Source organism: Cygnus olor, chromosome 3 (genome assembly GCF_009769625.2).
Source record: "Cygnus olor isolate bCygOlo1 chromosome 3, bCygOlo1.pri.v2, whole genome shotgun sequence".
Taxonomy (NCBI): Eukaryota; Metazoa; Chordata; class Aves; order Anseriformes; family Anatidae; genus Cygnus; species Cygnus olor.
The window spans coordinates 25,415,451-25,439,022 of record NC_049171.1 but is presented as its reverse complement, the minus strand read 5'-3'; the positions used below and the strand labels follow the sequence as shown (position 1 = coordinate 25,439,022).

The 23,572-nt window shown below is 41.7% G+C and overlaps 1 protein-coding gene across 2 annotated transcripts in view; it reads right to left on the bottom strand.

Annotated features, from left to right (window-relative positions):
* LRRC1 (leucine rich repeat containing 1) overlaps window positions 1–23,572 on the bottom strand; it is a 71,070-nt gene that overhangs the window by 33,455 nt on the left and 14,043 nt on the right. For both annotated transcript variants that reach the window (XM_040553959.1, XM_040553960.1), the window contains exons 2-4: window positions 22,347–22,464; window positions 7,485–7,563; window positions 4,270–4,359 (exon numbers count right to left, since the gene is read on the bottom strand). In XM_040553959.1, the coding sequence (XP_040409893.1) occupies window positions 4,270–4,359; window positions 7,485–7,563; window positions 22,347–22,464 (287 nt within the window). The remainder of the gene's footprint in view (window positions 1–4,269; window positions 4,360–7,484; window positions 7,564–22,346; window positions 22,465–23,572) is intronic.

Here is a 23,572-nt window from a genome sequence, read left to right as displayed (position 1 = left end):
GTAGCACATGTACCAGCACTGGATATGCAGATTGAATTGGTCACACAGAAGAAGACGAGCTGATGTACACTGAGTATGGCTGTGTACAAGCAAGAAGACAAAAGGGAATAGAGAGGCATCGCCTATGTTCTTCAAACGCCCACCTGGGAGCCTTGTGTACACTCCACTTTGGCAACACAAAGGAAAAGAAACATTTGGAAGGACTGCGCAGGAGAATTCTTAATGGCACAATAAAAATATAAACAGCAATTTTACATATCAAAAGCTTGAATGAATTAAGATACTCGCCTGAGACAGTGAAGCTGATCATTGGTATTCATCTTACACATCAGAGCACAGGAAAACTGGAGTGAATATCTGGAAGATTCACTTCCACCAAACGCTCCCCACAAGTGAAATATAAGATTATTACCTACTGTCAGGAAGAACTTCTGAACTAACCTCTGAAGTACTGCTGTTTGAAAAAATGAGCCAATGCTTTTGCTGCTTTCCTCATTTAATGCAGGAGGGCAAATCTGTGGTGCCACAACATTTGAAGTAGGTAGTTTAATTATATATATATATATATATATATATATATATATATATGTATTCATTAAGTACATAGTGATCGCTATACTATACTAAGGTGAATTAGAGATTTTGCTGGCTGTATTAGGCAGTTTCCCAGACAAGATTCTAAGACTTCAGGATGTTTTTCCCTACGTTTCCACATACTCTGGTGGCCACAAGACCAGTAGCAAGCACACGGATGTCAAGTTTTTCCCGAAATAAATACAGCTGTAGTAGAGTAACTCACCAAATATGTACTTCCTTGCTCACTATTTGACACATCTCACACAAAGCACATAGGCCCAGCGTACTCCATCAAATAATAACATGGATCATTATCCAAAGCACACAGGAACGGCAGTAAGGCATTTGCAAACATCCAAACACCTGGAAGAGCCTTTTTTGGTCTCTTCAGCCACAGAGATGATAAGCATTATCTTCTTTTTAATACCCAGCATTTTGGGGGTCCCAGAAAGTGCAGAAGAAAGAGATCAGACAGGGAAACAAAAAACACGAGTATACAACATTTAGAGAATCCACCGAGTATTTCACTGCTTTTATCAAACATAAGGCAGTCAACGGGACCATCAAATTCACTTAAATTATGGTTTCACACTTAAAATAAATGATGAAACTTGTGTGAACTAAAAGAGGAAAGCTGCACCTGTTGGTAGCTAGACAGAAAAATAATAATTTATTATTTATAGATGTAATAGTATTCAACAATGTTGGTAAAATTCACTCTCAGTGGAAAAAGTCATGTAAGGACTTTGTGCTGCAGTCCTAATTGGCTACAAACAAGACTTCTCAATCATTTCCAACTATAATTAGAATACCTTTCTCTTCATCACTGATGGCTGAAATTCCGTAGTCTGAAGGAGCGAAAAGACAGAAAAGGAGCCCTACTCTTTTGTTACTGGTCAAGACGTGAGATGTATTAAAAAAAAAAAAGTCATTGGGTAGGATTTAGGTCAGTTCAATGTACTCCAATGCAGATCAACATTCCCTACCAGACTTCAGGAACAGTTACATTTCTGTGGGATATGTCATTAGTTTCCATCCTGTTATGTTGATATTCTTCTGAGTTGGAAAAGCCAAAGCTTACTTTTGAACTGCCATATTCCTATCTATTGTGAATACCTGATGAGCCAAAGAGAACAGCCCAACACACTTCTATCTGCTTCTTTAAGCATAAACCTGACTAGCAGAAATATCTGCTAAAAAGAAAAAAACACATGTGGGTTTGTATAAATAAAATATGCATATTCTTAGAAAGCTATCCTGGGTGTATTTTTCAGATCAAAGCAGGCCTATCAGATCTGAATAAAAGTCTAGCCCTCCAGGAAAATTCACCAGGAACACCAAGACAAGCATGATTCTTCCTGAAGCAAGTGAAGATCCCTGTTTTTTCGCTTCAATATTGGGAACTGTACACAGATTTTGAGGGTTATACTGCTGTATTCTGCAACAGCTCATATAAGGTTGAAATAGTTTCGCTTCATCTCCTTGGACTACTTAGGATCAAAATTTGGAAGATTATTACACTTATTTTTGCACAGCTGAACATACTGACATCTCTGCAAATGCCTGATATCCCTATATGAACCAAAATTGTTTCTATTCGTTTGCTCCAAAATAGAGCCACACGATCAAATGACAGGCAGGGTAAGCAAGGAGGTCGAGTCACAGTAGGCAGTGACCTGTCAGGGAAGCCAGTGACCTTCCTCCAGATATTATTTGCAAAGCAGCAGTCCCCCTTATATTTTGGGAATTGTTTGAGCTTGTCATGTTTCTTGTATTCATTTTCAAAACCAGGCAGGATCCAGAATTTTATCCCTAGGTTTTCAGTAACCGAGAAGTCCAAACAAGCCTGTTCTTAGCTGCCAGTGCTGAGAAAAACTGCAAGAAAAGTTTTGTGAACTTTTTATAGAAAAGAAAGAATGTTACAAAAGCCCCAGCCTGCGCAATTTTTAGTAAGACTTTGCCGTAGTCAGTGGGCACACATTAGCTGTACCTGTTAGTGCTTGTGGAAGGTTTCAAAAGGTATTTTCTACTTCTGTTGGGCCTGGTGCCAGCTGACAGCTTTCATATACACGGGAAGTGGCTAAAGCAGTACTGGTCTGGACTTGACTACAGTGCAGGAGCTCTTAATAAGATCCCTTCTGGAGGACTCCTCTATTTAGAAACAGTTGGCTTTTAATGACTGTTAGAGACTATGCTAGCTCCCCAAAGAATCCATGTTAAAAGTCATCCACTTTATGAAAGGATGTCCAAGACTAATAGGCTTCTACTGTTACACAACTCAACATCCAAGTTGGGCACAGTAACCAGAGAGAGGGAGAACTATCAGGTGCTGCAGGAAATTTCTAATTCTCTAAAATGGTAAGTTTTCCAACAAACGTAATAAAGTTGAGCTAAAGCACAGATCTGATCTCTTCAGTTCAGTGAAAGCTATTTCTGGAGCTGGAATAGCGAGCTAGACTATTCAGCCTGAAAAAAAAAAAAAAAAAAAAAGACCTGGGGGTATCATAGAAATCTACGAAGTCAATGGCAGACCAAGAGCATAGGGATCAACTGTTCACTGTCTCTTCCAATACTAGCAAAAAAAAGCAGCCAGACAGGTGGAGTCAGGCTCAAAAACAAACAAAGGAAAACCAATGCAATGGGTAATAAACTTTTGCAGCTATTTGCCAGGGGCAAATACTAAAGATGTCTCCATAAACTCAATGAGAAACTGGACTAGTAAGTGGAAGAGGGATTCATTATTGCTGCCATTAGACTAACCACAATCCAAAACTCAGGAAATCCCCTGAACCAGAGGATGGTAAAAGGAGTAATCAAACACACACTTTTCTTCTTAATCCTCACTAGGCATCTACTTATTACAACTGGAGAAGAAAGTTAGGCTAAATGGGCCCTTACACTGAATGAGCAAAGCCACTCTCACCTGTTTAATTGAGGAGACACGAAAATGCCTTTTCTCCTTCAAATCAGAAGAGCTACCCTTCTCTCCACTAAGAGAGAAGACATTCCTGTTTGCGAGTGTGGATGTTTATTACAGTCAAAATGAGACAGACATGAAGTACCCTTTACTTCTCATGTGCTCCACTTTGGAATTCTGTCCCTGCAATCACGCTCTACTTTCCAGAGCTAACAAACATCTCAAAAGCTTATCAAATTTCACCTTAAGAGCTGTTTTGTGAGTTTCCATCTCGACAGTTCCCGCTGGAGTTTTTTCAGAAGCAGATTGCTGCTATGATTAGGAACCTTCTAATTTCCATCCTGATCATGGCCAGCTTTTACCCGTTTGTTCTTGTGCCAACGCTGTCTGGTTCTGAGCTAAGCTGCAAGCTGGCTGACATGTTTACAATAATGGATCAATGGCCTTTATCACAGCGAAGGAAAGTAAAAGGTCAATTCTGCATCATAAAACACCTATTTAATTCTGTATTTAAAAATCCAAGTTGCTCCAAATCCCTGAGAACAGAGCATAAGCATAAACATACATGATTCAGATTCTGCGTTAGCCTGCTAAAGGTAAGTGAAAATGCAAAGTGATTTTTTTAAACAGATCAATATAAAGAAAAAAAAAGCAAACCTGTAAATAATTGTATAGGTAATCACATTATTTACAGTTATACTAGTCATTTATACAGTAGATATAACAAGATAGAAAAAGAAAGATACCAATAAAGTTTAAAAAAAGAAAAAACTTACTTCCCAATGTTTTCAGGTAGTGCTTGCAGAGAGATGTCATTTACTGAAAGACATGTTAGATTCTGTAATTCAGGAAAGCTTTCGGGCAACCTATGGAGATATTAATTCAAGTCAAGGACTTCCAATGTAAGTATTCACATTAATATAATACACAGCAAAAAAAGAGAACGTGTAGCAGAAAACTAAAGTCTATTCAGCCAATGTACACAGAAAGGGGAAGAATGCCTAGACTCCAGCATGGCTCCCAAAAATTCTAGGGATCATAGTAAAAAAAATAAATAAAAACATGGCTCAGGGACTTTAAAGTTTCCTCTGTGTCAAAGTGCAGGTAATATCTGTCTCCTGACTCCTCTCTTCCCTGTCTCCAACTTACAGCTCCAAAAAGCCATATGACTTGAGAACATACAAGGCATTTCAATAAATTTAAAATTAAATAGAAGAAAAAAAACTATTGGTATTACCCTGCATCACCTATATGGCAAAATAATCAAACAAATTAGTTTCATGCATGTACATTCCGTTGCCTACATGCTTACAGCAGGGCCATTTTGTGTTAGCTACTAGGCTGTTCTTCAGCTGCTGCGTTTTGAAGAAACAGTCTGTTTGCTATCAGGACAATGTTCCGTTGTTACAGCACTCCACGTTCACTGCTTCACAACACAACAGCACGTAATCCCTCTCCTCTTTCACTATAAAATGCAAGCATATGCAAAATGCTCCCCAAGTCCCAAAGCCTTTTGGTTCAACACCAGTTTTCTGCAATGCTTGGCTTCCCCCTGCTCACTCCGAAGGATCCCTGCACCCCTGCTCTCTGGCAGCCAGGGTGCACCAAGCAGCTCCGCTCGCAGTGCGCAGACACAGGAGACAGGTAGGGTAAAAGCAGTGGTGATGCAGGGGAGGAGAGGTCCTTTGCTCAGCCGGCCACCTTCTGCATGATCCTCAGAGCCTGCAACCTAAGCTCAGGCCGTAGCATTTGGTTTGGTTCCTGCTCCCCACGTCCCCCAGCTCCAGGTACACGGTGCAACCTGCAGACCTCTAACAGGAGACGCGGTGCGCAGGCAAACAACTGCACGTGATGGGGAAAGGGAAGCAGACAAATGACAGTAGGGGGACTTCGCATGTGCTCAACCCCGTACTGCACTGTCATGTTCTGTACATTACTAACAGAACCCACTTGGTGTCTCTACAATGCGAGCTGTACACCCCCCTACCTGTACAATAGTAGTAACATGCTTGGAAGCAGCAGTTTTACCATTTAGGCTCTAATACTCTTAAGACTAGAGTTAAACGTTCTGATTATCTATAGCATTGTGTATATCTATTGTGGTCTTCTAGTCTAACCTACAAAAATGGGCCTCCTTTTTAATATAAGCCCCAAAATCATCTGAAAGCAGCTAAAAAGCAGCCACTTTTAATACTGCAGATTCATCAGCCAGTAAATTTGACAATGAGGCAACATACTGTATTAGTAGAAGGGCATTGATTGGGAAGATCTCTGACTGGCTTTTAAGCTTAGTGAAAACAAGAGCAAGAATCGATAGCTTAAAAAAAAAAGTTCCAGCATATCACACATAAAAGGAAATGACTGCTAGGCTTTATCACTCTATCTGGGCTAATTAGTGCCAAGACCTACATGCTGTTACACAGGTAAAACTGAAATTCTGGACCTCATCATAGGAAGCACCAGGCAACCGTGTGTAAACAGCTTCTGTTATCTCTGTTTTCTAACTTACTAGGTTGCTTGGAGTGATATTTTCCAGGACACACACATACTTTGGAGCCACTTTATCAAGATTTTTTAAAGTTCTCCTGCAAGCACCAACAAAGAATGATGAGATCTATTTCAACCCCATTAAAAAGCCTTTCAATTCTTTTGTTAATTCCTCTCAGCTGTAGTTATGCCTTACAGATGCTGTTGAAGGAGATCCATCGCTTGGGCCTCAGGCCTTATTCAGTGCACAAAATGGAGAACAACAACAACTAACATGCTGCTACTTTTTTTTTTTTTTTTTATTTCATTACCATGAGATGCAGCTCTGTGCTTTATGTACAGCGCACTCATCTCTGGGAAAAGGCTGTTCAGTGACCCTCATCACTTTAATATCTAAACACCAGTTCAGCTTCAGTTTGCTTTACCAGATTTTTGCGGTATTATTATCCTCAGTATATAAATGGGCTACAGAGGCCCAGGGATTAAGATCACAAGTGTCCCTTTAATGCTTAGAGATCCAAATTTCCAGAGAACTTAGAATGCACTATGCGCTATATTCAAAGCGCAGCTCTGAAGAATCTCAGCTGCCTATGTGGGAGAAGCTGTCCTGCAAAACCGCTGCAGCGGCTTAAGATATTACAGACACTCAGCTGTTTGTTACCACTCATGCACTCCAGCCAGCCAGCTAATCATGCAAGTATTCCCAGCCTATCTCAGCGCACAGCAAAGCAAGTCGGTTAATGCCCACTGTGAATACTCCAGCTTATGTGAATTGCTCAGCATCACAAAGGAGCTCTGTGGCACAGGCTGGTTTAGGAAATCGTTCTCCAAATAGTGTTCAAAGGCCTTAGCTGGCAGATCACCTCTTCTCTTCCTTGCTATCTCCAGTCTCATTTCACTATATAAATTCCAAATTGTCAGCAAGTGGAACACAGAAACGTAAACAAAGCTCCTCTTCTGTAGATGTGTGTAATCCCCAGGCCCCAGTTCATCAGAACACAGACCAGGAGCTGCAGTAGCAGCCACCAACGTATGCAGTACATTTTTGCCACATGTTACTGCATGTCACTGTGTCCCAATTGATGGGAGAGTGATGAAACACTAGTCCAAGCTTTAATCATTAGAAAAAGCCATTATCTGCAGCGGCTGATCTATTCCAAATTGTCAGGCACCTGGGTTTGTGCCAATGCATTCATGCTAACCATTGCCTTATCTCTCCCAAGTATGAGCGTGGTTATCCTACGCATTTAAGAGGAGAAATGAAAATTGAGAGAATCAGATTTACATTTTTCCTGGTTGGCTAACAAATTTCATCCCCTCCCAGTAAAGATGCACATCGCTTTTTAAATCTGAACTTTTGCTACAATCACTGCCAGAGACAGACGCTGTTGGCAAGATTTCATAGAGATGCTAGATCACAATTTTTAAGGGCTTATTTAAAATTGTAATTGTTACAGCAAGATTGTAATTCTGGTATGGCAAGTACTGAGAAGGTGGAAATTACCTAGTCAGTGGATTCCCACTGAAATCTGCTACCTGTAGTGCTTTGCAGAATGAGATGCTTTCTGGTATTTCAGGAATATCTGCAGAAGAAAAAAAGGGAAAAAAAACAAACATCATCAACAACTGTACTGCATCTACACTGAAACTATTGCCTCATTACATTCAGTAACTTGCTACTGCAAGGAGTTATCTTGGTATCTTTCAAGACATTTCAACATGCAAGACTGTTTCATGTCCAAGTACTCATACGTCAAATGAGAGCAAGAGCAACCAGCAGGGCAGAGCCATTTTGTGCTTTTTCAAATCCCATTTCCCTCTCCTGCTCCACATGCTTTTTACTGAACCTAAACTACTCACCTGTCCTTGAACTGATCTTTATCAGTCTCTGTCCAGAAAATAAATAAATAAATAAATAAAAAGATTCTCCACATCCTAAGACTGTTCTAAAGAACCAATTAAAGTCTGAACCTCTTGTAATTTGATCAATACACACCCACAATCTGTGCTGGCAGAAAGTACAGGAGGAGGGAAAACAAGGAAGGGAAGAAGAGAACATGCAAGTCTCTCTACTCATAACACACACACGGGAACAGAACCAGCCTTCCTCACAATAAAGACAGTTAATTTGAAAATATTATTCAAATTATTCAAACAACAGGTCCCAAATAAGAGCTAGCATACTACTTCAAATTGCCAGAAAGTAATCAGAGATATTTCTATGTGAAAACATTTTTTTTCAGGTATCTTCAATATTACACATTTATCTAGTGAGGCTCGTCAGTGCTGTCTTAAAAATAAAATGCTGTTCTGGGCCTCTTACTTCCAGCTACATTTCTATGAGTAGCCTGTGGGCCCTCTGTGTAAGTCCTTGTTTATTGCCATCAAGATCCAGCAAGAATGGAACAAATATGCTTGGTTTCCTTATTTAACAACTTAGATTGTTATGATTCACTTGGAAAGGAATTCAACAGAAAAGGCGGTAAATCTTAAAATAAAAATCAGTCTTGTGATCAGGTTTTCCTATTTCCATTCTTTCTACGGAGTATTACATCTATTCCCTCTCCCCTTCCTGCAATTCTCACCACAAATAATACTTCAGGAAACGTCTTCATAGATTTTCCTCATGTAAGTAGCACCACTGACTTCAGCAGCCATCAGTGACCTAAATACGCTGAAAAATATTTGGAAATTAGGTCTCTTCCTACCTAGCTGAGTAGCTCAGGATTGAACGCCTATATATTTCATTCAGCTCTTCTCCCCCTGAGCAGCGTGATGGGAGGCACAGAAGGAAAGTACCTGCTCATCAGGCTCCATCTCCTGCCAGGTCATCTGAGCAAATGCGCTTGTTCTGACTCATTCCAACTCAGAACTGGATCCCAAACCAGCATGAACATCTCCCAAACCGCCCCCATCACCAGGTGTGAATGGTCAGTGAAGGGTCGGTACAAGAACATCTCCTGGGAACCCTCTTCTGTTTCTTAAGTGATTGGGAAGGGATGGAGGGATGGAGGTGGACAGGCACCACCCAGTGGGTTTCACTGCATCCCAAGTGGTGCTCTCTGAAGTGCATGAGTCATGCCCTTCTCCCAAAGGAAAAATAAACTCTATCACAAACCCTAGTGCTCCCTGCATATTCACCAGGCACAGGTCTGAAATTAGCCTAAGCAGTTATAAAGCCTAAGCAGGATAAACGATTCCTGAAGTTTACAAATAGCTCTGGAGTGGACCATTCACCAATCCCAAAAACACACTGTGCCTTCAGATGATGGATCCGCTGCGAGCATTACTAAATATCAAAACAATTTATGAACAACAGAGATGAACATCCACAGTGCAGCACATGGAACAACAACAAAGCTGCTCTTCCACAACACCAAACTGCAGGGCCAAAGCCGCTCAGTGCAAGGTTTACATGAAGTGGTACGCAAGGTACAAAGTTCATTTTATGGGGTGGTGAAGATATACTCCTTTTAAAACTACACAAAGCCTAAGGTCTGCCATTGGCACCAGCTCTCCCATATAAGAAAACAGATTATTTTAGAGACAAACTCCTGTCAGAGATGCTTTATATCTCTCACAAAACTCCTTCATAACAACTTGGATACCTAAGGGTAAACATTTGATATTAGAAATCCAGTAACGGCAAGATAAATCATAGAAACACAGAATGGTTTGGGTTGGAAGGGACCTTAAAGATCATCTAGCTCCAAACCCCTGTCATGGGCAGGGACACCTCCCACCAGACCAGGTTGCCCAAAGACCCCTGTCATGGGCAGGGACACCTCCCACCAGACCAGGTTGCCCAAAGCCCCATCCAGCCTGGCCTTGAACACCTCCAGGGATGGGGCATCCACAGCTTCTCTGGGCAGCCTGTGCCAGTGCTTCACCACCCTCTGAGTGAAGAATTTCCTCCTAATCTCTAATCTAAATCTACCCTCTTTTAGTTAAAGCCATTACCCCTTGTCCTATCACCGCACCCCCGACAAAGAGTCCCTCCCCAGCTTTTCTGTAGGCCCCCTTTAGGTACTGGCAGGCCTCTAAGGTCAGAGTGAAACATTAGGTGAGGCCTTTAAGGTTAGAAGGGATGGGTAAAACGTAGCCCTCAAATCAGGGTTTAAGAAAAGATTGCTCATCTGTAGTGGTTCACCTCACAAAAAGACCAATCTCTCCTGGCAAAGGGCCATGCAGGAGCCTGCAAAAACAGGCAGGGAGCTGTGGTGTCATGGCTCAGACACCTGTACAGGGGACATCAGGCAGAGGAGGAAGCAAGCCTTGTGGTCAGACTCTTCAAGCTTCTTCATGGGTTTCGCTAATCCACGCCCAGCCAGAATACATTTCAGTGACACAGTCGGTGAGCAGATTCTTCACCAAGAACTTTGGAAGCAGCCACAAACCTACTTCAGAAGGAGCCACAAGAGCTGCTGAATGCAAGGGAGGGACACCTGGAACGAGCAGCCTGTGTCAAAGTGCCACAAGCACACCCATCTCTGCTGACCTTTCTTCTCAGTCAAAAGCTCACACTTTGTCCCTACCATAGGAAAGGACTAAACAGCTATGAATATTGACTTCTAAATAACCATAAGGAGGAAAAAAAAAAAAAAAAGAAACCCACATTAAGATTGCCAGATTAAATGATGAGGGTGTGATAAATTCTGTGATAAAGTGATAAACTGTTGCAACACATGAAATACTTAAAACTATTTGCATGCCGCTAATACTCCAGAAAGTAAAAGCACTTAAGTCATTGCAGGGACGGTGCTCTGTCTGGCAAAGCAGATGGCAAGTGATTTTTTTTTTTTTTTAAGAATAAATAAATAAAAAGAACACCAAAAAAAACACCACCCACACGCTCATGTAAAAAGCATTCACTTTTAAAAGGGTGCTCCAAAGGAACTCAAACAGTACACAGACCTGGAAACTTTCCCCTTCCCTATATGCGATACATGAAATCAAAACAAAATGAAAATTGCACTTACAGACACAGACAGCAAAGGTTTTATTCATTCCAATCCTCGATGCGAGCACTGTCTGTATAAGACTGAATTTACACTAATGGATTATTGACGACAAAGGTCCTACATACACTCAACAGACGTTGGAACCTCTACCTGCATTGCAGCAGTGCGAAACACCGATACTGAGAGCCCTGTTTATCAGCACTAAGTACAGAAGTTTGTCATTCACTGTCCATTTATTCCTCCTACCATCCTCCTCTGGATAAAATAGCTGGAAAATAACAAAAGCAGTGGCTCACTTCTCCTATTTTTTTAATATCTTTCTCTCTCTTCTTACCCTCTGCCCCTCCCCACATCAAAATTATACCTAACATTAGCCTTAACTAACATCAGCCTTAACTAGTTCAGAGCAGATCTTTGTATTGAACTACAGGAACCCATGTAGTGTTTGTCACTGCCTTATGAGTCCTCAAATGGACATCGCTATTTTGAAGCTTCACAGGACTCTAAATAACTTGTGTCTTTGCAACCAAGCCAGTGTCCACAACTTTTATACATGCATATATGCACACAGAAACACACCCTTCAGATATAGATGCACACTTGCTGTGTGAATCCTTCTCCTGGATTAAACAAAAAACAAACCAAAAAAAAGCTCAAGTAATTATTTGAATTTGTTTTGAAAATACATATATATATATACACACACAAAACATATAAAGCAGAATATAAACTTAAATTTTTGATGATGACACAGTTTCTGAAACTAATCATACTACTGATTTCCTCTACCAATGTGTGGTTTTATTGTCATACTGTAAATAATTTCTTTTCTACTACTATATAATGGGCTACAGGGAAAAGAAAAAACAACAACAAAATACGTTCTCAAACCAAACTATTTTTATACCCTCCTTGTTTTACAAGGCTCGGGTATTATCTACAATAACAGTTAAGTATCTGAGCTAAGTAGAAAATTACTCCAGCATACGATACTACTTGCAAAAAAGCAGCATGGACACTGTAGCTTGTATGTGTTTGCAAATGACAAAATCTGTTTTGAAAGTAAAGTGTGCCTTCCCAGCCTATTTATTCCAGGCTATGAAATCATTACAAGAGCAGAAATCTTCAATAAGAAGGCGTAATGGATACAAGAAAAAAGGGAAATACCCCCCCCCCCCCCGCCACGATACCTTCACTATTCTTTTTTCTCCTCTACCTAACAAAGGACAGACAAAAATTCAGTGCCTCTCTTTGAGCTGAGTTTCATTATACTTTTAGTAAGTAAAACATGGTTGAAAAATGAAGATTAAAGAAATTTATCAGGCAAAACACAACCTAGTTATGACACTATCACTACATGGGAAGACAACTATAGCATTGTTTTGAATAAATGACCTCAGAAGAAAAAAAGGTAAGAAGCAGTTTAGTATATGACAAAAATTCTGGGGTGATTGTTATAGCAAAGGAGATGATCGTCCATAATAGAAGCATTGGCATAATCAACTGAAATGCAACACAGGATATTAAAATACGTAAATAAGTCCTTCTGTCTCTTGACGGATTAAGCAGCTTTTGCCATTACTGTTTACTACTAGATTTTGCTACAGACATTATCACATACATCTCTGCCAATATTAGCAGCAATAAGGTTGAATGCTGTTCTTGCCACTGCTGGATAACCAACTCAAATCCTACTTAAATATCTAGGATTCTTCTAATATCACATACTGACGAATGCTCCACATTTACAGGATGCCCCAGATGTTCTGGCATACAGATTGTGCAGCATTGCTAATAATAAAGCTATGGACCAAGCATAAGCCCTGTGACGTACGACAATACAAATACAGTGGCAGCAAAAAGTCATGCCAGCAAAGTAGATGAAAAAAAAAATCAAGCTTGGCAGTCGTGTACATAAGAGGGTGTATACATATATACACACACACATATTTCCGCTCAAGATACCTCTTCAGATATTTATCATTCTAGTTTGCACAAGAACTTGTGGTATCAGGTAATGATCTTTCAAGCACCGTACACATGACTTAAGAATCAAGTGTGATACTAGGGAATTCTGTACTGCCTGAATGAGAAAATTATTTCCAAATATCCTTTTGTTTGGTGCTAATCTATATACGATGAAGATTTTTACAACAGTAACATGCCTCAATCCCCTTTCCTTCTCTTCCCTTCCTCTGACGACTGGGAAGGTGAGGGGGAGGCAGCCTTCATTTTAAACTGATAAAACCTTTCGTATGGAGCATTTTTACAGCATTTTTCTATAAAATTTCAAAAAATATATATTCTTTTCTCTACCAAAAGCCTACATGTCCAGCATTCTTTACATATTCTGCAACAGAGAACATAATTTCTGATGCCTGGTACCTAGGCCGCAGCCTGGCATGATGCCCTGCCAGGAGTGCTGCACGCCCCCCAGCAAAGGGAACCCCACAGACTGGCCTATAGGCTGTCAGAACAGAAGGCCCACACTACCTTACGTACCCTGCATAACGCTTAGTGATTGCTAAATCATTACTGTATTGAAGAGTTTATGCCAATTTTTTGCCCAGTAAGGCCACTCCAGACTATGAACCAACGCAGCACTATCCCTCAGGGGACAGATAACCAGACCACATCCATCCAGTTTGATACATGGAAGAATTTTACCCCTGCCTCCTCTTGAGTATATACTATAGTGTTGTATAATATGCATACATGCACACGTTAAAGGTCCAGCTAGCCCATTAAATCATGAAGCACTACGGTGTTTGAGGGATTCAGGAGTCTCGAGGCTCTCCTGTCATTTCCAGGGGGTCCCTGCTGCCATCCATGGCACAGAGGCACTTGGAGAAGCCTGGCTTGAGTGGGCTGAAGCTTGCCCTCATAGAAGTCCTCCCTTCCCGCTCACCACCTCCTCCACCTTCTAAACTGAGGAGGAAACTATCCACTTAGTGAAATGCCTTGCAAGAAGGAATTTGTGCTGCAAGTATTTATTTGTCTTTGCAAAGGGCTCTTCAGCCGCAGAGCCCAGCTGAGGAGGTTGGTACCTCACAGAGGTCACCATCGCGTCCCCCACCTCTCCCAGGGCAGCGACCTGTGGCTCCCAGGGGGTCTGCTTCCTCAGGGGGCTGGAGGAGGGTTAATCCCCCCTCTACTTCCACTCTGAGATCATGGCATGCACCATGATGTGTCAGGCTTTCTCCTTGCTTTCTGTTCCAAAAGCCAGAAGGTTTTGCTGCTAGCCCCGAAGGCTGAAGTAATCAACCTCTTTACCTAAAGCGTTACAATTTCTGGGACAAAATGTGACAGGAGTCGTTGTTCTTGCAAAGACTATTATGATTAAGTGGCTCTTGTACAGGTTGTAACATTTTCCTCTTCAAACTCTAAGGCGGAGGATACACAAAGAACAGATTGCTCTTTTAAGAGCCGCCTTCACTGCTTTACAGAAAATATACAAACAGGTTCAGGTTGGGTTTTCTCAACCAAATCCCTTACCGTATAATTAACAAGAAACTGAAGTGAGGCAAGTATATCCCTTCCTCCTCCTCCTCCTGGTTTCTGTACACTTCCCGTTTTCAAGGGAGGAGTGGAGCAGGAAAAAAAAAAATGTTCACAAAAGAGCATTTTACAGATACATAGATAGTAGGCATGTTACTTAAGAGGCAACTGTGTAAAGAGGCAACTGTGTAAAGACTTAAAAGTGAGCTGTTTTTTGAATAGCTAGCCTGTGGTAAATCAACAGCCCGTCCTTCTCAGCTGCAGAAACAAGCACAAACATAGGATCACGAGCTGCTAATTGTAAACATAAGGAAAAGGGCCAGGGAGAAAGCTCAAAGATTAGAGCACAGGGAAACAGCAGGTCCAGGTGAACTAAGTGGAACAGCGCGAGTTCAGCAAGGAATTTGGGTCTTCTATATCTTTCAGTAGCACCTAACCAAAAAGAGAGAGTTAAACAAGGCTAGGAGACATTTTTATGAAGATTTCTGTCTTGGACTTCAAGGCTAGCAAGAATTAAATACTTAACAAAAGAGAAAATATAGCATTCTACCTATGAAGCTGTGGATGACAGATACTGTGTAAGCATTGCAACAGCGAAGTTGCACTTCTATTGGATCAATTCTTCAGTAACTTTACGGTCATCACATCTAACCTTCCCTAAGAAAAACCCCAAGTAACACTGGAAAAAAAGAGCTAGCAAAGCCTGTTTGCAGATTGTAATCTAGATTACAGATCATAAAAATGACAAAGAAAATTGAAGTATTTAGTTTGTCACTCCCATATGAACTGATGTTTAACGCTTGACCAAAGGTTTGTTTCTAACTCTTTCCTGCTGATTTCAAAAAAAATAAAAATAAAATAAAATAAATAAATAAATAAAAAATAAAAAACTTCAAACTCATCCACAGCCTTCTCTTGAATTTGGATGAAGTCAAGTACTGGGATGAAAATTGCTAGATATGTACAAATGTCATATATACATGTGTACATGTACAGCATGGTTCCCCTAGAAAAACAGCTAAATCTGGCAGAATATGCCATGATAGAAAAATCACTGTGTTGCAAAAAATCTACTTTTCTATAATCCATTTAGAAATAACACCTTCTAAACTTCCCTAATTAGATCATTCCATCATGAGATTTGACTTATCTTCTTTCCCAATCACAGCCAGCACTTGCTGTTTCTTTTCTTTCCCCTTCCCTGACAGGCTTTCTTCACTGACTAGGTAGGGTCTTGTCTCTCTCACCTTGCAAAGCTCACCTCCTCCTCCTGCAACTTACAGACATCACATTCATCTCAATTTTAGCGACGGAGATTCACAAATTCCAACTTGCACATCACTTCTTCAAAGTGAGCAAGAATTTCTACATGTCTATGGGGTTCAGCAGTGCTCCACATCTGAAAGCAGTTTGCAGTAGATGTTTTTCTTCCCCAGTACTCTTCTTTGTGTACCGATACCTAAACTTCACATTTAAAACATGAAGATGATACTGTGTTTTAAACAGTATCTTTAAACCAACTTCAAGAGAGGTATGGGAGATAATACAAAGAAAATATGTCACTAGAAATTAGTATTAACATACACACAACTGCCAGCAAGCAACCACTTGAAAGAGTGAAAAATTGTGTTTTCTGCTAGTCTACAACAAGGGAGCCTTACCTTCCTTAGCGCACACACAAATACAAGTCACTAGCCTGACATAGGCTAAGGTTTTTCATCACCTGCAGTGGTGTTTTGCCACTACACAAGCAACAATATCTCTGATGGGATATCCCATGGTTTTCAGGTGTTCACATTGAGTGTTACAGTGAGAGCATTCATAGGATGCTTTCTTGTATCGGGTAAGAACCATCTACGGCAGGAAGTGGAGAGCAAGTCTTTAAGTGCTCACCTGAACAGAGAGCAGTTCTGAAGGTGAACAAGAAGCCTACCAAATCTAGCAGCCATATATTTTAACAAAAAAAAATCCATTTGCAAACTCTACTGCCTCACCACACATCTTGTTTCCTTCTTTTTCTTTCTCATCCACCAAGCAAGTGTAAATTTAAATGTACTTCCCAGCAGTCTGGGTTTTACCATTTACTGCCAGCATTGTACCAGCACATTTGTGATGGGGCAGCTGGTGCCAGGCTGAGAGGGAGATGGCTTCATGGAGGAGGTCTCGTTCAGATGCTGGAGAAGCGCAGCACAGGCAGAGAGAAATCTGAGGTTAGACCAGAAGTCAAAAGGCAGCAGCTGGTAGATGAGGGAGCGTAGCCTGAGTGGAACTGCAGGACAGGATCAGAAGCCTTAGAGTGCTTCTGCCTAATTAGCTTATGTTCTCACTGTTAAATGGCCGGGTCACCAACCCAGGCTGTACTGAAACAAGTGTTCAAGCCCTTTCCTCTCAGTCAGTACTTCTAGTCTGAAAACACTGGTTATCTTGCTTTTTTTGTGGGGATACTTACCCATTTTATGAGCAGAAGGAAGATAATTCTAGAGAAGGGATGACAGGTATGTATTTGATAGCAGACAGCTGAATTAAAAGGGAAAGCATGGGTGTGCATGCTGCAATACAAGCGAGTGAGATGACACTGAGAGAAAGTGAAGCACGGATTACACACCACTCTCCTGCTGCATTAACTGACTGACACTCTGTACATCAGCTACGTGTGCTCCGGAAGCACCCTAAGGAAGCTTTAAAATACTTCTTTGAATAAAGGTACATATCACGCAGCATGCAATGAATGTGGTGTTCCGAGGATGACTAAGACCTGCAAACAGACTTTTAATTAGACTGTAAAGCAACTGAAAAGAATAAACTTTTCGAATACAAAGCAGTAATATCAAACTGCTTGCAACTGGAAATGGAGTTTAAATATTGCTGCTCTTGATTTCTGAAACTACAATGATAACTGAAGACAGTATCAACTAAAAATGTCCAAGTCTACAAATATAATGCATTTTGGAAGGAGGAAAACGTAAAATAAGGCTCACTGCATTTGGGACAATGGCTTGCAGCTGCCAGAAGTTGACCTGAGGGATGCTGGGCACTGGTCAGACTGTCAGCCTTTAGCAGCAGTAGCTCTCTCCTTACACTACAGCGTTACTACTATTTAGATGCTTCTGATGAACCATTTCTACTCCTAGGGTAATCCTGAAGCAGCATATTTATCGTTTGTGAAACATGCAATTATTTGCACAGAAACGGTAGCATATTTGCCATAATGTGGCAACTGTGTTGAGACAGGATTTTTGGAATGCAGATCCTGATTTCATGACGCTTGTATCCAAAGCAACTGTACTATCTGTAGTCGTGAGCTCAGTTTAACCAGAAACTGCAGAAATAGGTAGTAACTAATATATAGCCAGAGTCTACAGTAGGTATCCAAGCTCACACATTGAACTGAATATTATTATTAAGTGATATCAAAGCAAAGAACCGTTTTGAGATTCTGGTACCAAGCACCATGCTGAGTCAAATATGGCTTGACAAGGCCTGCCCACGCACAGATTTCTTTAGTAGCTGCCACAGCAAACCTGTCACTCCTCGGTTCACCACGTAACCGATCACAGCTCCACGGAGACCGGAGTCAGAACAGAACCAGCACAAACCCACTACAAAGGTTTTAAGAAGAAAAAATAATAATAATCCCAAACTCCACACTACATAAATTACTAAGAGAAAGTATGCGCGGTAGAAACTTCCTTCAGACAAAAATACTACAAATAAGTTAACACCTGTGGGGCGTTTTAAGGAATATTCAACGTGACAAAAACATATCAGTGGAATCTAGAGGATTTAATACTTATCAAAGGCAAACAAATAAAAACACATTCTTGTAGAAGAGGGACAATAAAAAGGAATGCACCACGTCTGCAACAGTACAGCACACACACGGCCTGCATAATCCCAAATATCAGCATGCATTACATTAACTACAGAAACTTCGTGCTGCACCCCTCCTGTCTGGAAGAAGCTACAAAACAAGAAAAGCCATTAACATTTTAATGAATCTGGGATGGCAGGGCCCTAAGCTCTACGAACTTAGCCCCCAAGGGATTCTGCGGGTGATTTTGCAGAAAAGGGGGTGGGGAGCCACTGCAGGAAACCTCTGCGGGAGGAACAGCATGGGCAGCAAGCAGCGTGCTGCACTTCCAAGGGATTTCAAACAAGAAGCACCGGAGTGAGGGAAGCTCAAGCGCAGTGCCTGCCGAGGCTCCAAGGAAAAGCTGCAGAAATTTCATAGCATCTTTCTTCCTTGGGATTGTACTTTTCTCAATCACAGGGTCTTCAGAGACTGAGAGCTTGTCCTGAGTGCTGTGGGAAAACAGCACACGCACATTTCTTATTCTGCCTAGAGCAGGTTCTCTCCTGTACCACCCAGAGCAAAGACTTGCTCTGAAACTCGATGCAAAGCACAGGAGCCCTGCCCAAACTACGTATGTTTGCTTCAGCAACCCCAAGTTCACCAGCGAGGTGAGAACCCTGGACGGGATTTACCTAACTGTGGGGAGGCTGAGGGAACCAGCAGACACCTCAGACACACAGCAGTTGAGCAGCAGAGTCCCGTGCCTCAGAAGATGCTACAGGGAATACTCCTAGTCTCAGACACACTCTGCCAGCAACCCAAAAGCTCCAGCATCCGCTGTCAACGTCCCATAAGTCAGCTTTCCTCAGCTTCAGACCCGGTACATCAGCTTTTTGAACAACCTGAGACCTAGGGGCAGAGATAAAGTGCATGCCAAATAACCTTCAAAGTGTTCACCCTCGCTGTGATGTTCATTCAGCACAGCCTTCCTCTGCCCCCGATATTCCCATCTTCGATTCACCCATTCAGCCTTTGCTCAAATACCAGCCTCATCCGGACTAGAAAAGCATGGTGGGGATGCTTCCTATGAAACCTACACATCCTCACAGAGGAGTAAGAAATAGCATCAATCAAGGAAAAGTTGAAGATCACATGGCTCCTAGCCTTCTCCAAACCCTCTTCCTTCTGGACTCTGCTGTCTCGCCTTATTGTCACCAGACCTCCCCCACGTACACCACCCCACAACAACAGAACATCAAGTTTACACCTGCTGAAGATTCTCAAGTTTTATTTTGAAGGATTTTTGTAGTCCTATATTCACCTACTAACCAAAAACTGCTTAAAAGATTAGCTGTAGCACATTCTTACCACAGATGAACGCGTCTTCGGCATTTTAAAACACTTGGGAATCTAAGAAAGCCACACTCCAAGAGTTTCCCCGTTCATTTTTACTGAGGGCCCATGATCTAGAGCTACACTTAGAGAATGTAACGCTGCACTGCACAGGCATCCAGAGCTGGCCCCGAAGGGTCAGCAGGGATCCCGCTGGAGGGGAATCGACCCACCTCCAGACACAGCTCCTCGCCACTGCACAAAACACAGCGGGCCACGGCTGGAAGCATCCCAAAGTTCAGCCATCCGACACACGCACCAGCTCACGCAGCTTCCGAGATCACATGCGGACCAAAGGATTAGAAGGCAATGAGAAAGGAGGGCATGTTACTATTTTACTAAGAGGGAAATGGAAGCACTTTGTTTATTCAAAAGCCTTTCGTCCTCCTCCTTTGAAGAGAGGTTAAAATATAGAGGGCTACTCCTCACACAGATCACTAAATGCATTTATATTTGCATTTTTAAGCTCTTGAGGAAACAGAATGGCCAGAACTGAAAGCAATTAGTACAGCGAACCAGACAGCTAAAACAACAAAAAACACAGAACAATGATCTCTTATTTCCCAAGTTCAGATGTCACCATCACGCTTTCCTATTCATGCCGCATACTGAATTTTGAAAAGCTGGGCTGTTTTTCCGTGCCTGAAAGGAATACAAAGAGTTCTCATTTTTTTCCCTAAATAGTTTTTTAATTAGAAAAACAGAAACTGATAAAGTGCAAACCAGGGAACAGGAGAAATCTTTGGCAGGTTGTGAATCTAACATATTGGAAGTTGGGTTCTAAATACAAAGCTAAGAAACAAAAATATTATAATAGCCAAAATCTCATGTGAGAATTTCCCCCTGCAGCATCACATATGGCGTGTGTTTTGCCTTTTAATTTGGAGAGCCAAAGGAGTTGTGAGACAACCAAAAAAAGACTAAACAGTGGAAAGTAACATCAGCCTTCCTCTGCAGCGGACCCCTGTATCACCTCACAGGGCGTCTTGTTTTCAGTTTGAGTCGTGTAGTATCTGCAACGTGATTAAGCAGAGGACAGCAGTATCAGTCACCTTCTGCAATGAACCACGGAGAAAAATAAGCAACGCAATAAAATGCATGATTAACATTGGACTTTGGACATCGCAAAGAAATTGCTTCCTGCAACCTGCATTAGCCCAACACATCACTTTAGAAAACACTTCCTGGTGCAGTTACTTCTAATGACACATGCATCTACCCAACCATAAATGTTCACACCATCTGTTCTTGTTACAGTTCAGCTCTCAAGCCAACTTTCAAGTCAGGCTGACAATAGTTCACATGGCTCTGATCCATCAGCTCTTTTGCAGCTAGTTATTCATTTGCAAAAAGAGTTACTAAGCCAACACAGTATTTCCTTTTATAAGATCTGTCATAGACAGCACCCATCCCAGCCAAACTCAGTAGCCAAAATACTGCGTCAGTTAATCCTCATGTATTTCTAAAATATTTTAACTAATGTGTCTCTTCTGTTTCTTAGGTGATTTCTTTCCAGTTTTCTTCTTTTATGAGGTTTGCAAAAGTGCATAACATTATATGGTTCACAGGTTTTTTTTTTTAGACACTGCCTAGAGTCTCATTATGCTTCATCAGATTACCAGATTGCATTAGAAGCACCAAACAAATACAAAGGAAAGATGCAAAATTCCAATAGTTACAGGAAGGTGAGGTGACCGCTGAATATTCTTTGGCAGCACAGAGCCAACGTGATGTTGAACTGTCACAAGAAAAGGCTTCCCAATGCATTATTTCTTCTCCCAATATTCAGTTACATCCCTCACTTATTTACAAGGCTGCACAGCCTTGGTCTCTCCCTCCCCATCCGTCACACCTCAGAGAGCATTCTGTGCATACCCACTGAATGTACGGAGGCAGAAATAGCTGACAGTTGCTCTAATTCGGTAGCACTGATTCGCTTTTTCTAGACCACTGGGTCATAAGGCTGCCTAAAGGTGACCCACCAGGCCCGAACTTCTTTCGGAACGGTTAAGTTCACCAGGTCACCAAAAAAATAAAGGGGGGGAGGAGGGCAAAACCCAAGCTGATTTCATTCCATCATGGCTTAAGACACTATAAGAGCAGCAGCAAACTTTACAGCAGAGTGGTAAATCCACATGGTTTCCAACAACAACAGATTTTAAAATACAGTTTCTCCCAGCATCCTTTTCTAAATTTCCCTCTGCAAGTGATAAGATTGATTTTTCTTCCAGAAGCAAAACTAGAAATACAAGCACTCTGCCTCTTGCTAATCACAGGTAAAGAGGACAGCAGAAATACAGAACTCAACTTCTAACCCAGAGGCACCCTTTTTTTGGGCAGACAGGAGCTTTATTCTTTCAACCTCTTTTTTTTCCCTGAGCTCTCCAAATGCCTAGAATTTAAGAAAAAGAGGTTAAACATAGTGACAGATACACATAAAAATAGGATTCAAAGCATTCTTTAAATTGGAAAATAAGGCAAACTCTCAGAAAAGCAAAACTACAGTTAAGCATTATCTTTTTACTGTATTTCTACCACTGCCTCTCCTCTGCTCATTCCCTCCTTCCCATCTTGAACTACAGGCAAATCCATGCATTACACAGAAGAGCATTCTGCAGGACATAGATAGCAGCTTCAGAGACAGAAAAACCCTACTAATCCAGCTTTGTAGATCACATCATGTGACAGTATAAAAATCAAACAAATTAACTTTGTAACTTACCATTTCGAGATAAATCAAGTTCCACCAGCTGCATGAAATTTGCTATTTCTGGAGGAAGTCGCTGGATTTCATTATCACTAAGTCCAAGTTTCCGTAACTTCACAAGTTGGAAGAAAGGCTGAAAGAAAAAAATACCATGTCAGAAGATATTCGTAAAACTCACACATAAACCTGATAAACAACAGCACAATGTATAACTTAAACTGGAAGCCGATTACAGAATTCGAGCTGAAGTTATTGCTCAAGATCAGTTATGCAGACCTCTTTCAGAACCGCATCAGAAGGAACATTTTGTTTTATTTTCTACACGCAAACACTGTATCTGTAAAGCCAGCTATTGAAGATCACAGCAGACAGACACTAGTGAAATCCAGAGTGCCTGCTTCAACATCATTAACGGGGTGAAGTTACCCATCAGGGTAATTGAAAGCATCCTAATTACACACCGGGGTCACTGGGAAGTTAATGCACACAGACACTCTACAGGATGATCCAGAAAACCCACACAGAGGGGCTGCCAAGGTCTTCTTAGCAGGCGAGCACAATAACCAACTAGGTTACAGAGCTGACTTCCCCCAGGAATACTTTCCTTCCAGCCTTATAAATCCCATGTTCCTGTCTGCAGACCGGCCCAGTTTCAGAAGGACTAATGAAAGTTGTGTGTGATGCACATGATTTCAAGTCTCTCCAGCATGAAGAGGAGCCGAAGCATGCAAGTGGCATCTTCAGTGCCAGGCAGCCGCCCAGGAGCAGGCACTGCTCCTCAGGTCAACCTTACAGGGCACGGATCGGGTGCTAGGAGCAGCTGGTGGCTGAAAAGCAAAATGGGCTTTGAAAAGCTACTAAGATGTAGGCGTCCCTAGGACAGGCTGAGGGCCCTCATCTCACCACAGCCTTCCTTTCTTCAAGCTAGGCATTTGGCTGAGTGTGACTGCAAGCAGTGGGGATTTGGGCAGCACCCAGTGCTGTTACACACACATAGTCTTGACCACGACTGGCTGGACTCCTCATATTTTGAGGGTTTTGGGCCTCTGGGCTGCACAGGCTTTTTTACACAGCACTCAGAGCCTGCCCATCCCATCCACCGGCAGCACGCGTGCATGCCTGCACCCTCGTGCTCTCTTCGCCTCTGGAAACTTTTGGGGCAACAGGAAGATGCTAGCAGGGTTTTGAGCATCAGCTTACATTTAATTATCTGCAATCCATTCTTAGAAATTAGCACCTGT